The 14,286-nt window shown below is 32.4% G+C and overlaps 3 protein-coding genes across 4 annotated transcripts in view; 1 reads left to right on the plus strand and 2 right to left on the minus strand.

Annotated features, from left to right (window-relative positions):
* LOC109166866 (putative late blight resistance protein homolog R1B-16) overlaps window positions 1-11,655 on the minus strand; it is a 16,499-nt gene extending 4,844 nt beyond the window's left edge. Inside the window, exons 1-3 of one of the 2 annotated variants that reach the window (XM_019315762.1) lie at window positions 11,643-11,655; window positions 6,291-6,293; window positions 902-2,814 (exon numbers count right to left, since the gene is read on the minus strand). In XM_019315762.1, coding sequence (XP_019171307.1) covers window positions 902-2,542 — 1,641 coding nt within the window. In that variant the 5' untranslated portion in view covers window positions 2,543-2,814; window positions 6,291-6,293; window positions 11,643-11,655. Of the gene's footprint in view, window positions 1-15; window positions 2,815-6,290; window positions 6,294-11,642 lie in introns of both variants that reach the window. The other variant, XM_019315761.1, reaches the window with a different exon arrangement.
* Window positions 4,960-5,681, plus strand: LOC109166870 (dirigent protein 11). The gene has a single exon (XM_019315765.1). The coding sequence runs from the start codon at window positions 5,125-5,127 to the stop codon at window positions 5,662-5,664; it is 540 nt and encodes a 179-aa protein (XP_019171310.1). The 5' UTR covers window positions 4,960-5,124; the 3' UTR covers window positions 5,665-5,681.
* On the minus strand, window positions 9,818-12,625 carry LOC109166869. The gene is made up of 4 exons (XM_019315764.1): window positions 12,453-12,625; window positions 12,081-12,341; window positions 11,304-11,459; window positions 9,818-10,365 (listed from the first exon to the last, which is right to left on the minus strand). Exons 1-4 carry the CDS (start codon window positions 12,519-12,521, stop codon window positions 10,141-10,143), a joined length of 711 nt encoding a protein of 236 aa, XP_019171309.1. The 5' UTR covers window positions 12,522-12,625; the 3' UTR covers window positions 9,818-10,140.
* Window positions 12,626-14,286: the final 1,661 nt, after the last annotated feature.

The raw sequence follows: 14,286 nt of genomic DNA on the forward strand, positions 1-14,286 counted from the left end.
TTGACTGCCACTTACGAATGTGAACACGGTGGATTCTGACAGTAAGTCCATCATTTCCTGAATTTTGTTGTTCTTCGTGAATCATTTCTGCAGAATCATTTGCAGAAGAGCTACATGCCCACAATTCAATCAACTGCAAAGTATTTATATCCCCAATACCAATGGGGATCTCCTTCAGGTGTTTGCAATATTTGAGGACAAGAGATTGAAGATTGGGAAAGTGACTGCTGCAAGCTTCCCACTGCTCAAGATCTGCAATATCTATCACCATGGCTTTCAGTTGACAAAAGACTTGTTCCTCCATGAGTTCCCACTCTGATCCTATGAATGCACAATCCTTCAATTTGAGCACCTCAAGTTTTGGTAATGCACTTAGAATCGACATTTCTTTCCATGATCGGCGGCACCCCCGCAAAGTCAGATTCTTGAGATTAGGTGGAAAAGCATCAGGCATTGGAAGTGGCCTTTGTTTAGTAAAGAAACACTTCAATGTCTCAAGGTAGGGTAAGAATTTGAGATTATTTAGATGATATAGTAATTTTTCATTACTCAGTTGCTCCCCTTCATCTTCACGAAGTCCTAACTTCTTCAGATTAGGAATACGTGTTAAAATTTCCTCAGAACAACTGCCAAAACTTAAATTTGAGAGTGTCTGTAGCTTTGGCATACATAAATGACTTTCTTCGTCGAATCTCAATAAATGACTTGAATCTAAAATTTGTAACCTGCAGCTCTTTTTAAAATAGAGATGCCTTAATCTTTTCATCTTCCATATGTTTACTGGAAGAATTAGTGTTGCCTCATGGCAGTGACGAATCAGTGTCTGTAGATGACGAAGTAAAGAAAGTGTTGGGGGAAGGTCATCAAACGAAGCTAGCGCCAGATACCTCAGAGATTCTAAATATAAAATTTGCACTGGGAATCTATTAAAAGGCTGAAAAGAGAGATCCAACACTCTCAGCATTAAAGAAAAATTAATAAGAGTTCGAACTCTACCAAAGCCAAGGAAAGAATGAATAGAAGCAGATTCTGGAAGATACTTGTCATCATCCGGATCAATGTCCTGACAAAAGAAACGTCGAGAAACAGAATATGGTACTCCTGGGGAAACATTGACATGCAAAAAATTCTCTCTTTCAGATTCTCTTATGCTAATATCCCGCAAGAGGTCATGCATGTTACATTTTATAACTCTGCCATCATATCCCCTCTTTGTAGCCATAAGCAGACTTCTGCTAATAAGATCTTCCAAGTATTCCTCTGCAACTTCTTCCATAGTTTTTCCCTCAAATACCAATAAAAACCCCTCAGCAACTAACAATCTGATTATTCTTGGGACAGAAATCTCATCATTTTTTGGGAAAGCCCCAATATATAGGAAGCAAGGCTTCAAATGCTGAGGTAGGTAATTGTAACTCAAAGAAAGCACATCCAACCATTCTTCTGAACTTCCATTATTTTGAAATGAACCAACAGACTTTGCAACATCCTCCCAACTCTCTGCTGTCTTGTTCATCTTAACCAAAATGCCAGCAACTACAATAATCGCAAGTGGCAATCCTTGACATTTGCCCGCAATTTGTATTCCGACATTCTCAAGTTCAAGAGGGAATGATTCTGTTCCTAACACCTTCAAAGATAGTAACTTAATACTTTGGTCCATGTTTAAGAGATGCATGTCATGAGTAAGACTCCTAGTATTGACATGGCTCGCAATGTTTGTATGCCGACTAGTGAAAATGATCCGGCTACCATTATTGTCATCTGGGAAAGATCTCTTGATGACATTCCATGCCTCTATATCCCATATATCATCCAAAACAATGAGATACCTTCTACCTTTCAACCTCCGGTAAAGCTGTTCTGCTAATTGCTCATTGCTTTCTCTGTACAATTCATCAGCGGAATTGGAAACACTGCTCAAGATGCCAAGCAACATTTTTCTTACCTCATACCCTTGAGATACAGCTATCCAGGAACGGATATAAAAGTAATGCTCAATGTAAGAATCATCGTAAACTGCTCTAGTGAGAGCGGTTTTTCCGATCCCACCCATACCCACAATTGAAAAAATACTCAAACTATATGTGATTCCAACTAGTTGCTCTTTAATTTTAATCAAGTCATCATCGCAGCCCACAAGGTTAGTCTCTGATGGCATAGTGTTCCGAGAGGTACTAGAACACAAAGAATGGCCTGCAGTGAAAACACTGGTGCACATAGTAGAACACTCGTATTGCCACTTCGTTTCAGTCAGACGATCAAATTTCTTTTTCATCTTGTACACCCTTGATCGATATCCCAAATAGATATCTGATGTAGGTGAGTCAATCAAATTTTCAGTTTTCTGTGCCAGAACTTGTATTTGCTTTCGGTCATTCTTGTTCAAGGGTGGATGATCTCTGAGAAAAGCTTCCAATAAACAAACAGATTGCTTGAAATCTTGAAGAAAGGCACTACATTCCGAACTGAAGCGACCCACCAACTCAATAGATGAATTTAGTCTATTTATAAGCGAAACAACTGCAGCATAATCCGCCATCTCTGCCTTTCTTTTCTTTCTGAAACTGATATATCACTTCTAATTTCTGGACTCGATCAACTTTAATTTGATCATCTACAATATAACAACAGAAACACCATGTTAATATTTCGGGTGATTACATATGGAAATCAAACAATCAGACGATGAAGCTAAGGTAAAGAGCATTGATTGATATAAAACCACAAAATCACAGTAAGCTAGTATAACATGGAAATGGATTCCAACTAAACAAACATAGCTGTAATTACTTAAATATATTGCACAAAGATCTTACTTGGATGATTAGAGGATTGATTGGAATTGGGAATCGGATTTCATTAAACTGATTCCTACCCGAATATGTTTTCCGCTCAGTTTCAAGTTTCAAGAGTGAAAGAAGCGACTTCGGACTTTTTTTGAGCAAGAACGAAGTCACGAACCACAAAAATAAAATAAAAATAAAAATAAAACGTGTGGGGCATATTTTTGCTAGCCACCATCATCTTAATACAGTCGTTGCACGATATAATTTGTGCTGAAACACAAAGAACGACTCCAACTTACAACCTTTCAAATGTAAATTCAACCCGGGTACCATTAGACCACATAGTCTTAATTATATTATAGTGTTTTGTTCAATTTAATCCTTATATTTGATACATAAGCAACGAAGTTTCCACCAAGATTCGCCTATGTTTTGCATTTTGTTATTTTGTGGTGGGTGAGACGGTGGGTATGTATATATTTATATATGTTTTATTTTGAGTAGGGACATTTTGGTTATTTAAATGATATTCTTTTTCTATTCAATTGTCCAACCAAACATAAGAATATAATTCTTCATATATATAATCTCATGTTTATTCCTCTTATGAACCAAATAGTAGAATAGTATTTATATTCTATTTCTTTCTTATTCCATTCAGGTTGGAATTTTATTCTTTTCCCTTTGTTTTTATTTTTTGAATCAAATACCACATAGGTAATATAACATTCTGTGAATTGAGCCAAATATAATGCCCCCTAAATGCATACGCTGTGTACTATACTACTATGAACTATCTACTCCGTATAAGATAATTTTGGGTTTACAAATAAAGAAAAGAAAAATTGTGACTAACATTATGGGCAGGTTGGATTTTAAGAATAAGGCCATCTATCATTTCCTGAATTTTTCGGTTCATCTTTAATGGAAAACAAAATCACTATTTCCATACAAACCAAACATGTTTCTTCCCCTCACGCACAGTAAGACCATCATTTCCCGAATTTTGTTGTTCTTCAGAATTTGAAGACTTGCTTCCTTTATATTAGGGCTTTCAATTCCCAAAAAATGATAAGATTTCAGTCCCAACTAACTCTCACGAATAATCAGATTGTTGGTTGCTGAGGGGTATTTAATTTATTGGTAATTGAGGGAAAAACTATGGCACAAGTTGCACATGAAGATCTTATTAGCTAGCGAAGTCTGCTTATGGCTACAAAGAGGGGATACGTTCGCATAGCCATAAAATGTAACAAGCATGACATGCACCTCTTGCGGGATCGATATTAGCATATATAAGAGAAAATTTTTTGCATGTCAATGTTTTTCCTAGGAGTACCATATTCTGTTTCTCGACATTTCTTCAGGACATTAATTGATCCCAATGATGACAAGTATCTTCCTGAATCTACTTCTATTCTATTCATTCTTTAATTTCTTTCTTTCTGAAACTGATATATCACTTCTAATTTCTGGACTGGATCAACTTTAATTTGATCATCTCATCTAACAATATAACGACACAAACACCATGTTAATATTTCGGGTGATAACAGAGGGCAATCAAACAATCAGACGATGAAGCTAAGGTAAAGAGCATTGATTGATATAAAACCACAAAATCACCGTAAGCTTGTCGCACCGCCTGAAAACATGCTCGAGGGTTTCGTCTTCTTGGTCATGGATTGAGAGAGCTGCATAGTGGTATTATCATCCGGGTCTTTCCACTCGGTTCACTTCTAGAGGCACAAAAGCTAGCCCAAAAGGAATCGTTACTTGTGAATATTGAATTTGGAATATTTCAAAATTCTTTCCAGCAAAGAGAACTCATTTGCCACTTGAGCTACCATATTGGGTTTTGGAGGTGGTAAGTTAGACTTGGAGAATTCACCCCTGAATTAAATAAGAAAAATACTATTTAGATTTTCATTTCTTACTTAGCTTCCAGCTCTTATTCCCACAAAATCTTGATATTGACACTTTTTTTAGACTCACGTAATAATCATATCATATTCTTATTTGCCATGAAATAAAAGTGAAGAATTAGAATTTGAGATTCATTAAATATAATTTGCAGGAGCCTAGAAGTACATACAACAAATTTGACATTTTGTATTTCTAATAATAATATTATTAAACCTTAAAAATATATATGGTTTAGGTGCAAAAAATCCAAAGATGGATTAGTTAGCCAAAACCACTAAATTGGACTTAAAAAAAACCCTTCAAAAGGAACTGCAATAATGACAATCCACTCTACAATTGCAGATTCTAAATTCCTGAAACGAATCCCACACAACATCGATCCGATCAATACAGATAGATATTAGGTATTATGCTCTCAAAGATCATATTCTGCACTGCAGTTTTCTTGGCTGCCATTGCAGTACTCCTCCTAGCACTCTTCTCACCAATCCCACACAAAAACAACCACCCCTCAAACTCAAACTCCCCTATGCTCGCCCTCTCCCTTTACATCCAACAACCCAATATTTCCTACACGGCCGCGCCTGCCGCAAGCGCCGCCGCCGCCGGGGCCTTGATTTTCCACCGCATCCTCACCGAGGGGCCGGAGAACACCTCCCGAGTGGTCGGAAAAGCGCAGGGCTTCATCGTCCCGCTAGAGCGGTTCGCGCACTCCGCCTTTAACATCATATATCTCACCGTCCACACCGGCCAATTCTCCGGCAGCCTCAGCATCCAGGCCGAGAATTTGGAACACAAAGATAAAGAGGAGGAGAAGCTTAGCGTTGTGGGTGGGACTGGGTCGTTCGCGTTTGCTCGTGGCCTTGCGGTTTTTGCACAGACTGATGAGTTGCATGCAACTTTTCACGTGAAATTGCATCTGGAATTCCCAAATACAATTCCCAGATAGATTGAATTGATTTATTTTAATTTGCATGGTGGGTACGTAGCCTTTGTTGATAGATTGGGAAGCATATATAATTTGAGGGTGTAATTTAAGTTTTGTAATAGTAAGTATAACATAAGAATAAATTTTGATAGAAAAGGGGTGCTATCTATCAACTTGTGTCATTGCAAATATTAATCATTTCTTTAACTAAATGTTTTTTTTTTTAAGTTAAAATGGGAATTGTTACACTAAGCATAGGTTCCAAAAAAAATTAAAAAAAAAAAAAAAAAAGTAGGTATGTTATATGTAACAGGTTTTAAATTCCATAAAAATGAATAAAGATAAATTTCATATTTAATTGTTTGATTAGTAGAAAAGAAATTAGTGAGATTTCTGAGCAACTAAACATAGTAAAAGATCGAAATTCTCAACCAAATGGGCCATTAGAGTTGGTCTCTTAGTTTTATTTGGTTAGGGAAATCATACTCAAACACAAGTAAATAAACTATTCCAAGGTTTAGAGTTACACAATTAAGTCCATATAGAAATGACCCAATGATAGATTTCGGCGGCCCAATCCTAATAAAGAAAGACGCAAAATATATAATCACGGGAATAGATTAACAAAAGAGTAAAGTATACACTACACACTCCTCCTAACTCCTAAATTTCTCCAATTAACTCTCTCATTGAATTCATTAGTATTCTTATAGAATTAGAGATCTTTATCCAATGGATAATTGTAGCGCAAATAGGAATTGTGATAACTTTTTCGACAGTTGCTACTTAGTCCAATCATCTATAAAAGGAAGACCCTAAATTCAGAACAAATTAAACAAGTAGTGAAGTTAAGACCTTACAATAAAAATTTAAAAAGCTAAGGCACTCTAACCCCCAAAACATCCACCATCTCTTTTTTAGGAAGGTGTTGAAAGATCATATGAGCATGCAAGGTGACTTGGTAGTTGGTCCTTGTAATATAAAAGATTGTTCAGGTAGTGAAAGTTAAGTTGATGCGGATCGAGCTCGTTACTTAGATCCAACTCATCGAAGTATTGTCAAAGAGAGAAGTAAGTAGCACTAGTAGTTGTGAAGAAAGACTTCAAGTCACTTGTATTTGTAACCATGCATGGACAATACATATTGAAATCCTTCATTGAGCTCAGGAAAATAATGGGGTATGGAATCCCTAAACTACTATAAATTACTCTCCCGGCCTCTAGACTTTTACTATTGTACAAAATCAACAATAAAGACTCAAATATCTTTATGTAATACAGAGTAATAATAACTTATACATTGTGCAATTAATAAAAACTCGTGATGCTATATTGGGATTATACATAACTTGTCTTGATTTTTTATTCTTGTATTTTTAAAATCTTTATTCCCATTATAGATCATACATAACCAAACAACGGAACAATATTAGTAATCATTCCAATTTTACCTTACTACCAAACATGCAAAATACTTTCACCAAAACCCATTACTATTACTAAATATTTGATTCTCATTCAAATTTCGATTCCCACGTGGGAACCAAATACACCCTCATATATGTTTTGAATTCCTAGTACGTTCGTTCATATATAGAGTCAAATATAAGTCATGAATAGTACAGTACGTAAACCACTTTTACCTACAAAGCAGGGAGATCACATGCCAATTCTGAGTATTCAAAAAGTGTATGTAGTGCAATAGTGCATGCAGCAATATAGTTAAGATATACGGGACAACTCAACCAAATTAGCGATTTCGTAATAATTATAAAATTAAAGTTTTAACTCTTAGCAAAAAGAATCTATTAATATAATATTTTTTATTTGTGCTGATCAGTTATGAGTGCGTATTGTACTTGCTGGTTTTCCTTGTAATAACCTAAAAAAAAAAAAAAAAAAAAAAAGATGGATTATGCATGCCAGAATATATATATATATATGATTATTTTCAAATACAAATCACCCTTAAAATACAAATTGTGTATATGTAAGTATATTAATGTGTGGACGAGCTAATCACAGATATTATTGATAGTGTGCCCAGTGTGTATGTAAGTATGTTAATGTGTGCACGAGCTTTGATGGATGATTATGATTTTTTCCTCTTACGTGCTGTGTGCATGTAAGTGTGTTAATGCGTGCACGAGATTTGATGGATGGTTATAATTTTTCCTCCTACGCGCTGTGTGCATGTAAGTATGTTAATGTGTGCACGAGCTAATCCCAGAAATGGTTGGCAGTGTGCCCTGTGTGCATGTAAGCATGTTAATATATATATATATATATATATATATAATGAAGATGTAGGCGAGCATGTGCATATACATGGAATGAAGTAACATTAATTTTGTGAGACCCAGAATCTGAGATTTGTGTTCACATAACTTTTGTGCCGTTGAGCTGAGGTGCCCTTTATTTTTTGTCTGCCACACTCGATTGTAAAGTATTTAGAGAAGAAGACATTTTGGCATAAAGCATGGGCTTATGGGGCCTCCTTCGACCTATATTCCTTTATATCACACAACAGACGAAACCAGACGCCACCACCACCCTCCGATCATCCTCCACGCTAAACATGCATCCATCCATTAAGACAATTAAATTTGCTGTTTATTACTTACAATAATAATATATACTATACATAGTACCCCAACAAAGTGTGTATATGTAAAAGATGGAATTAATGACATCAACCACCACGCATGTTCTGTTAACCTATTAAGAAACACATGACTTCAACTATCTAGCTAGCTCGGAAGTAATGTTGGATAAATTAATTCATATTTTAATTAATATTTTACTTGATCATTCTTTAGATCGATATTAATATGAGTAGTATGTAAGTCTGCTTTTAATTTGTACCCCGTCGAAGTGGATTTGAATTCTCCGTATATAATTTAATATAATATATACTTTAAATGGATAATAAGTTAATAAGAATTGATTATCAAAATATACTCATCAAGTTAAAAAATAAAAATTTTATCTGATTAAAAAAATATGTAGATTTACATTAGTATAAGTACAATTCAATTTTTTAAAAAGCTTTCATTGTAGGAGTAATATAAAGACTTTCTTTGCACAATTTTCAATTAAAACATTTTAGTAATTTTTTTTTTTGTGTGAATTGATTTATGCACACTTAACGTTACTTTTTTTACCTCACGTGGATATTATATATATATATATATATATATATATATATATATATATATATATATATATATATATATATATATATATATATATATATATATATTATATCATTAAATTATACAAATAATGTAAATGTCATTGATAATGCTGCGATAATATATTATTAAAAAGTTAATGCATGACAGTTTTTGCTGAGATTTTATGCTATTTGATGCTCCACATGCATATGCATATGCATGAGTCGCACAACAATGTGTTCCACATGATATGTGCGCAGACCTGACCACTCTGGTCGACCACTTAGGTCGACAAAAATATCTTAATTAACGTTAATTTACTATAATTTGTACGCTCTACACTACTACATTAAAATTAAAATATTATATAATTAATGCTCTATTATGTATACCATAATTTGCAAAAAAAAAAAAAAAAAAAAAAAGATTTAATATTTATCATTTGGGTATATTTAAAAAAAAAAAAAAAAAAAAAAAAATATATATATATATATATATATATATATATATATATATATATATATATATATATATATATATATTATTGTAATGTCAAAGTAGTTTATGCATACTTTGACCATTAAGGACGTCTTTGACCTGTCATTATATGCATTAAGTGGCAATATTGTTACGTATTGCAATTAATTAAAGAAAATTATGAGATGGCACTATATATATATATATATGAACAAATACCAATTTTAATTCCATGACTTCACGAGCATTAGTAAAATGACAGTTTTAGTGCACATACTTAATTCTTACCAATTATCATCCACGATTATTGTTGTAGTACCAATTTTCGTATAAGACTATTGTTCTAGTGCCAAAGTGAATGACACGGATAACCCCTCCTTTTAAAACATGTCAAAATCTAAAATTTGTAAAGATATTTTTTATCATTTTCAACTTAATATCTTAATTTGAATATGAATAAAGAGATTTAAGTCCTAAAACAAATCACAATTCCCAGTTCTTATTCTACCTTAATAATATATATACAGGTACAAAGTGGAAAATCATTGATGTAGCTAGCCGCAAAAACCACCAGGCTGATGATGTACAAGTACAACCCACCAAACGTTGTTGTTATTGTTCTTTTCAGACAAAGGTGGGGAACACAACTTCAACTAATCCATAACTCATATATTATATATATTCCTCTATCTATGTAGTAGTGAAATTAATGTGCAGTGGCTTTATTGAAATTACCAACCAATATAATTAAATTCCACCCAAAAAAATAATTTAAAGAGGAATAATATAAAACAAAAAAATAATAATAATATAACTTTTTTCTTGCTTGTGGTATGTAGGAATTATTAGCATAGAGGAGCCCTACATGGAACACCTTTCCTCTTGTGTAGTTGCTTCTTTGGCTTTAAGGCTGAGCTTACCCAAACTTGAATTACCTCTGATGACTCTGTTAAGGAACTGCAAGACTCATTTTCAGTTGTATTTTCCTTGGAGGAGATATGATGATCAAACTGCGAAATCCGGATCGATATTATCTTCTCATTTTTACACTCTTTATAAATGTCAGAAACCTACATATAAATTAAATTGTATCTTCAAATCAGTAATGAATATTTAGCTTAAATATATGGACTATATATGTAATATAATATTGAATGTTGTATATATATGCTAACATAGATATAGTAGCAATGTAATTAACATTAACCAAAAAATGTATACAAGGCCGGCCAGCTAATTTATAGGCAAAATCTTGCGAATGAAGTTAAATATAATATCCAATTAAGAACATGAAATATTTCCCTAATCAATTAATCCTAATAAACTAATTATATATGCCCCAACCTTTCAAAACAAGCAATTTATATACCATGCAAAAGGAATTCGATCAATTTTAAAATGTAATCGTATTTAACCTATTTATATTACTACTTATTTTATTTGTTGTTATTGTTTTTCAATGATCAAATCAACACAATGTAAGACAATTGTCGTCTTCTATGGACTATGTTGGAAAACACTAACTTCGTTTCATAACTCAATAATCTAAACTCTCAAAGGTTTAAAGAAATGCGTATAATAATTGGTTGGCAGGTTGGCAACTTATAAGATAAGATTAGAAATGACTTATAACTAGCTAAATGTTGATATATTTTTCTTTTTCTTCTCCCCAATCCCGGCCCGACAGAGCATTATATTTGTTGATATATTTTTCTTTTTCTGGTCAGACCATGTGGTGTTCTGAGCATGCCTTAATTGTAGGAGGCACCTATAAACTCGTACCATACTCAGACTAATCCACGTTCGCGAGCAAAGTGCTGGCCAGATTGGTTTTTTTCATAATAAAGGGTTTGACCTCCTGACCTCTCTTAAGGGAGATGAGTGCATAACAATTCACGCCAACCAAGCTAGTTTTATAATCTATACTTAAATCGAATTAGATTGAATTGAAGTTTGAATTAAGAAAAATAAGAATGAATGAGTAGATAAAGGGAAAATATATAATTACTTTGCATGCAATAGAGCAATAGCGATTTGGGAATTCTTGAATATGCCTCCCACATGCATCACAACACGAACCTCCTTTCTGTTTGCAGTTTTTGCTATCTTTGGATCGTGGCCGTGGATTCAAATGAACCGCCTTCTCGCCGTTGATTTTGTAGGTCTACATTCATTTGTAAAAAAATTAATACACAATGACGAACAAAACAATAAAATTATTAAAATTAAATGAAATAGGTTTAATTTGAATGCAAAGAGTTAAAGGTAGGTAGCTAGCTAGCAAGTTGATTAGTGGGTCAAAGTTGTCACTAAATTACATATCAAATCGTCAAACAAAAATCATCACCATATATATGTTATTCAATCATTAAATGGCACATGGAATTTTCATTTTATGGTACACTCTACCTAATTTTAACTTCAAATTTAATTTTTTTTAATACAATTTAAAAATTTAGAAATAAGATAAAGATTAATACTTGGCTTATCAAGGATTAGTTATCAATTTTTTTTCTAAAAATTCAAAATTAGGGTATATTTAAAGGGATAAAAACAAAAGGAATATAATAAAGAATATAAAAGGATTATATTGTACAGATAATTTCAAATCATTGAAATTTGTAAGAGACGTAAATGAAATACTATACTCCCCTATCAAAACAAAACAAATCCAATATAAATGAAAGAATTAGATGCAATTTTCTGTAATTTGAGAAAAATTTAACTGAAAAAGTAGAAATTATACTAAAAATATATCAGAAATACAGAGAAATCTATCACTGACTTGAATATGAGAGCAATCGAGATATCTCTGGATGTCTTGTAGACGAACAACATCCTGATAAACATACTTGCAGATTTGGAGCAAACGGTGACGAATACAATGCGACGGAGAAGCAATACAGTGTTTGCAGAATCCGAGGCTACAATCAATACAGAACATATTCCTCTCGCTTTTGCGACGATCGCTGTGATCGACGCACGACCCGAAGAATTCACTCCGCAACAACGCCGTCACCCACTCCGGCTCCCTTGAGCACCCAACCTTCAATTTCAACATCGATCAATATTTCGTCACAAAAACAACCTTTGAATTAAAATTAACTACAAATTCTTCAGATTAGAGAAACGAGAAGAACAGAATATTGATTCAGACCATATTTGTGAGGGAGAGAGTAGAATTAGAGAGCTGCAGGGAGTAGAGAGGAGAAAAGTAGAGATGCATGCGGAGGGGAGAAAGTGCAAAAATGGGAGAGAATGAAGTGATATATGTGTAAGAAGAAGGAATATTATATTGCAAAATAAATAAAAGTTAAAAAAGATAACAATATTTAATAAATATGGAAATTGAGATCTCTGCCCAATATTCTCAGCTACCACCGGTGCATATACATGCCATGCTCAATATTATTATTATATACAATTTCAACATCATTATTCACTAATATATATAAAAATATATAAACAATATGAATATCTATCTAGCTTGCTATAAGTCATTATATTTCTTGTCTAATAATAAATTGTCAACATGCAAACCAATTATAATTCTATACTCGAGTGTTATATATACAAAAATTTGTATAAAATCGTCTAGCATGTTTTGATTTGTCATAACAAATCTCAAAAATTGATTTGAGCCGTAAAAAATAGATTTGGCTTTCAAATTATTATCTTTTGACTTGAAAAAGATAGATTTTACTTTATATATGGTTTATTTTAGATGTGTTATGAATTTGCTCTAGACAAATATTCAAATTTTTAATTCGGAAGTAATAGTTGTTACTTAAAAAAATATATTACCTTTTGTGCCTTTTGATTGAAAATATGTTTACTTTAAATATTTATATTTTTTTGGTGTAAACTTTAAATATTTTATTTACTAATTTTTGGCATGTACTTATTTTTAAATTAAAATATATTTCATTTGTATATTTTATATGCCTTGTTTAATTAACGAAATTTAACTTAAGTTATTTATAATTTAAAATATTTTATAATAATTAATTTAATATTAGTATATAAAGTTTATATATATATTTAGCAATTACAAACGGAATGTTTAAACACACAAAAGGTTTAAAAATTATTTAAAAAATAAATAAAATAAGTAAAGAAAAATAATTGGTTTAATAGAATAGTAAAGTGGGCAAGTAAATGGAATAGGAATAGTAATAGTTTACTATAAAAATCAAACCATTTATATATTCGTTTCACAGATACCTTATTTATGAGATGATCTCACACAAAACTTGTTAGAAACATTCTATACGGTCGTTCACATAAAGAAAATATCTTGGATTCGTTTAACTATTCATCCAAAAAATTGAATTTCATAAATTATATAATGTCTTCTTTTACAACAAATAATAATAATAATAATAATAATAATAATAATAATAATAATAATAATAATTTAACACGTCTCAAATTCATACTTATAATTCAAGGGCTAAGACAGTTCACAATAGAACATCACTAAAAAAGAATAGTAATACACACATTCATTGAATTTAATTAATATTAAATTAGTGCGCAGATTATTAGATAGCAACAAAAATATAGTCAAAAGAGTAGTTGCATTTGCTTGAGCATATTCATAATGGTCTTCGTCCTCTTCTAATAACATATTGTATATATCGAAGTCACACTACCATGATTCTATACTAGTTTGTTTCATTTTCCTAGTAAATTTGTTATTTTTTTTTAGCTTAAATTAGACTAATTATAAACCTCAAGAATTCATGTTCAATAATAGTGCTGTTGAAGGTAAATCCCGAGTCGTTTAATTGATCCTTTAATTTGTTTTTTGAATTTTGAGTCTCCCAATAACCTCACATGTCTTCCGTGGAAATTGAACTCTCACTCTTTTTGTTTTGGTGTACCCATTGTTTCCACTATCGGACTGATTAATTCTCTCGTTAGATTGTAAGCACTTATTTTGAGTGAGACAGCTAGCCTAGAGATTTAAGGCTGCTTCATACAAAGCT

This window comes from Ipomoea nil, unplaced genomic scaffold (genome assembly GCF_001879475.1).
Source record: "Ipomoea nil cultivar Tokyo-kokei standard unplaced genomic scaffold, Asagao_1.1 scaffold3109, whole genome shotgun sequence".
In the NCBI taxonomy this organism is placed as follows: Eukaryota; Viridiplantae; Streptophyta; class Magnoliopsida; order Solanales; family Convolvulaceae; genus Ipomoea; species Ipomoea nil.

Excerpts from the sequence above, each read along its gene's own strand:
- LOC109166869 (XM_019315764.1), bottom strand. The coding sequence starts at position 12,521 with ATGCATCTCTACTTTTCTCCTCTCTACTCCCTGCAGCTCTCTAATTCT. Across the intron at positions 12,342-12,452 it reads CTCTCTCCCTCACAAATATG|GTTGGGTGCTCAAGGGAGCC; the intron begins GTCTGAATCAAT and ends TTGAAATTGAAG. Across the intron at positions 10,366-11,303 it reads ATTGCTCTATTGCATGCAAA|GTTTCTGACATTTATAAAGA; the intron begins GTAATTATATAT and ends ATTTATATGTAG.
- LOC109166870 (XM_019315765.1), top strand. The coding sequence starts at position 5,125 with ATGCTCTCAAAGATCATATTCTGCACTGCAGTTTTCTTGGCTGCCATT.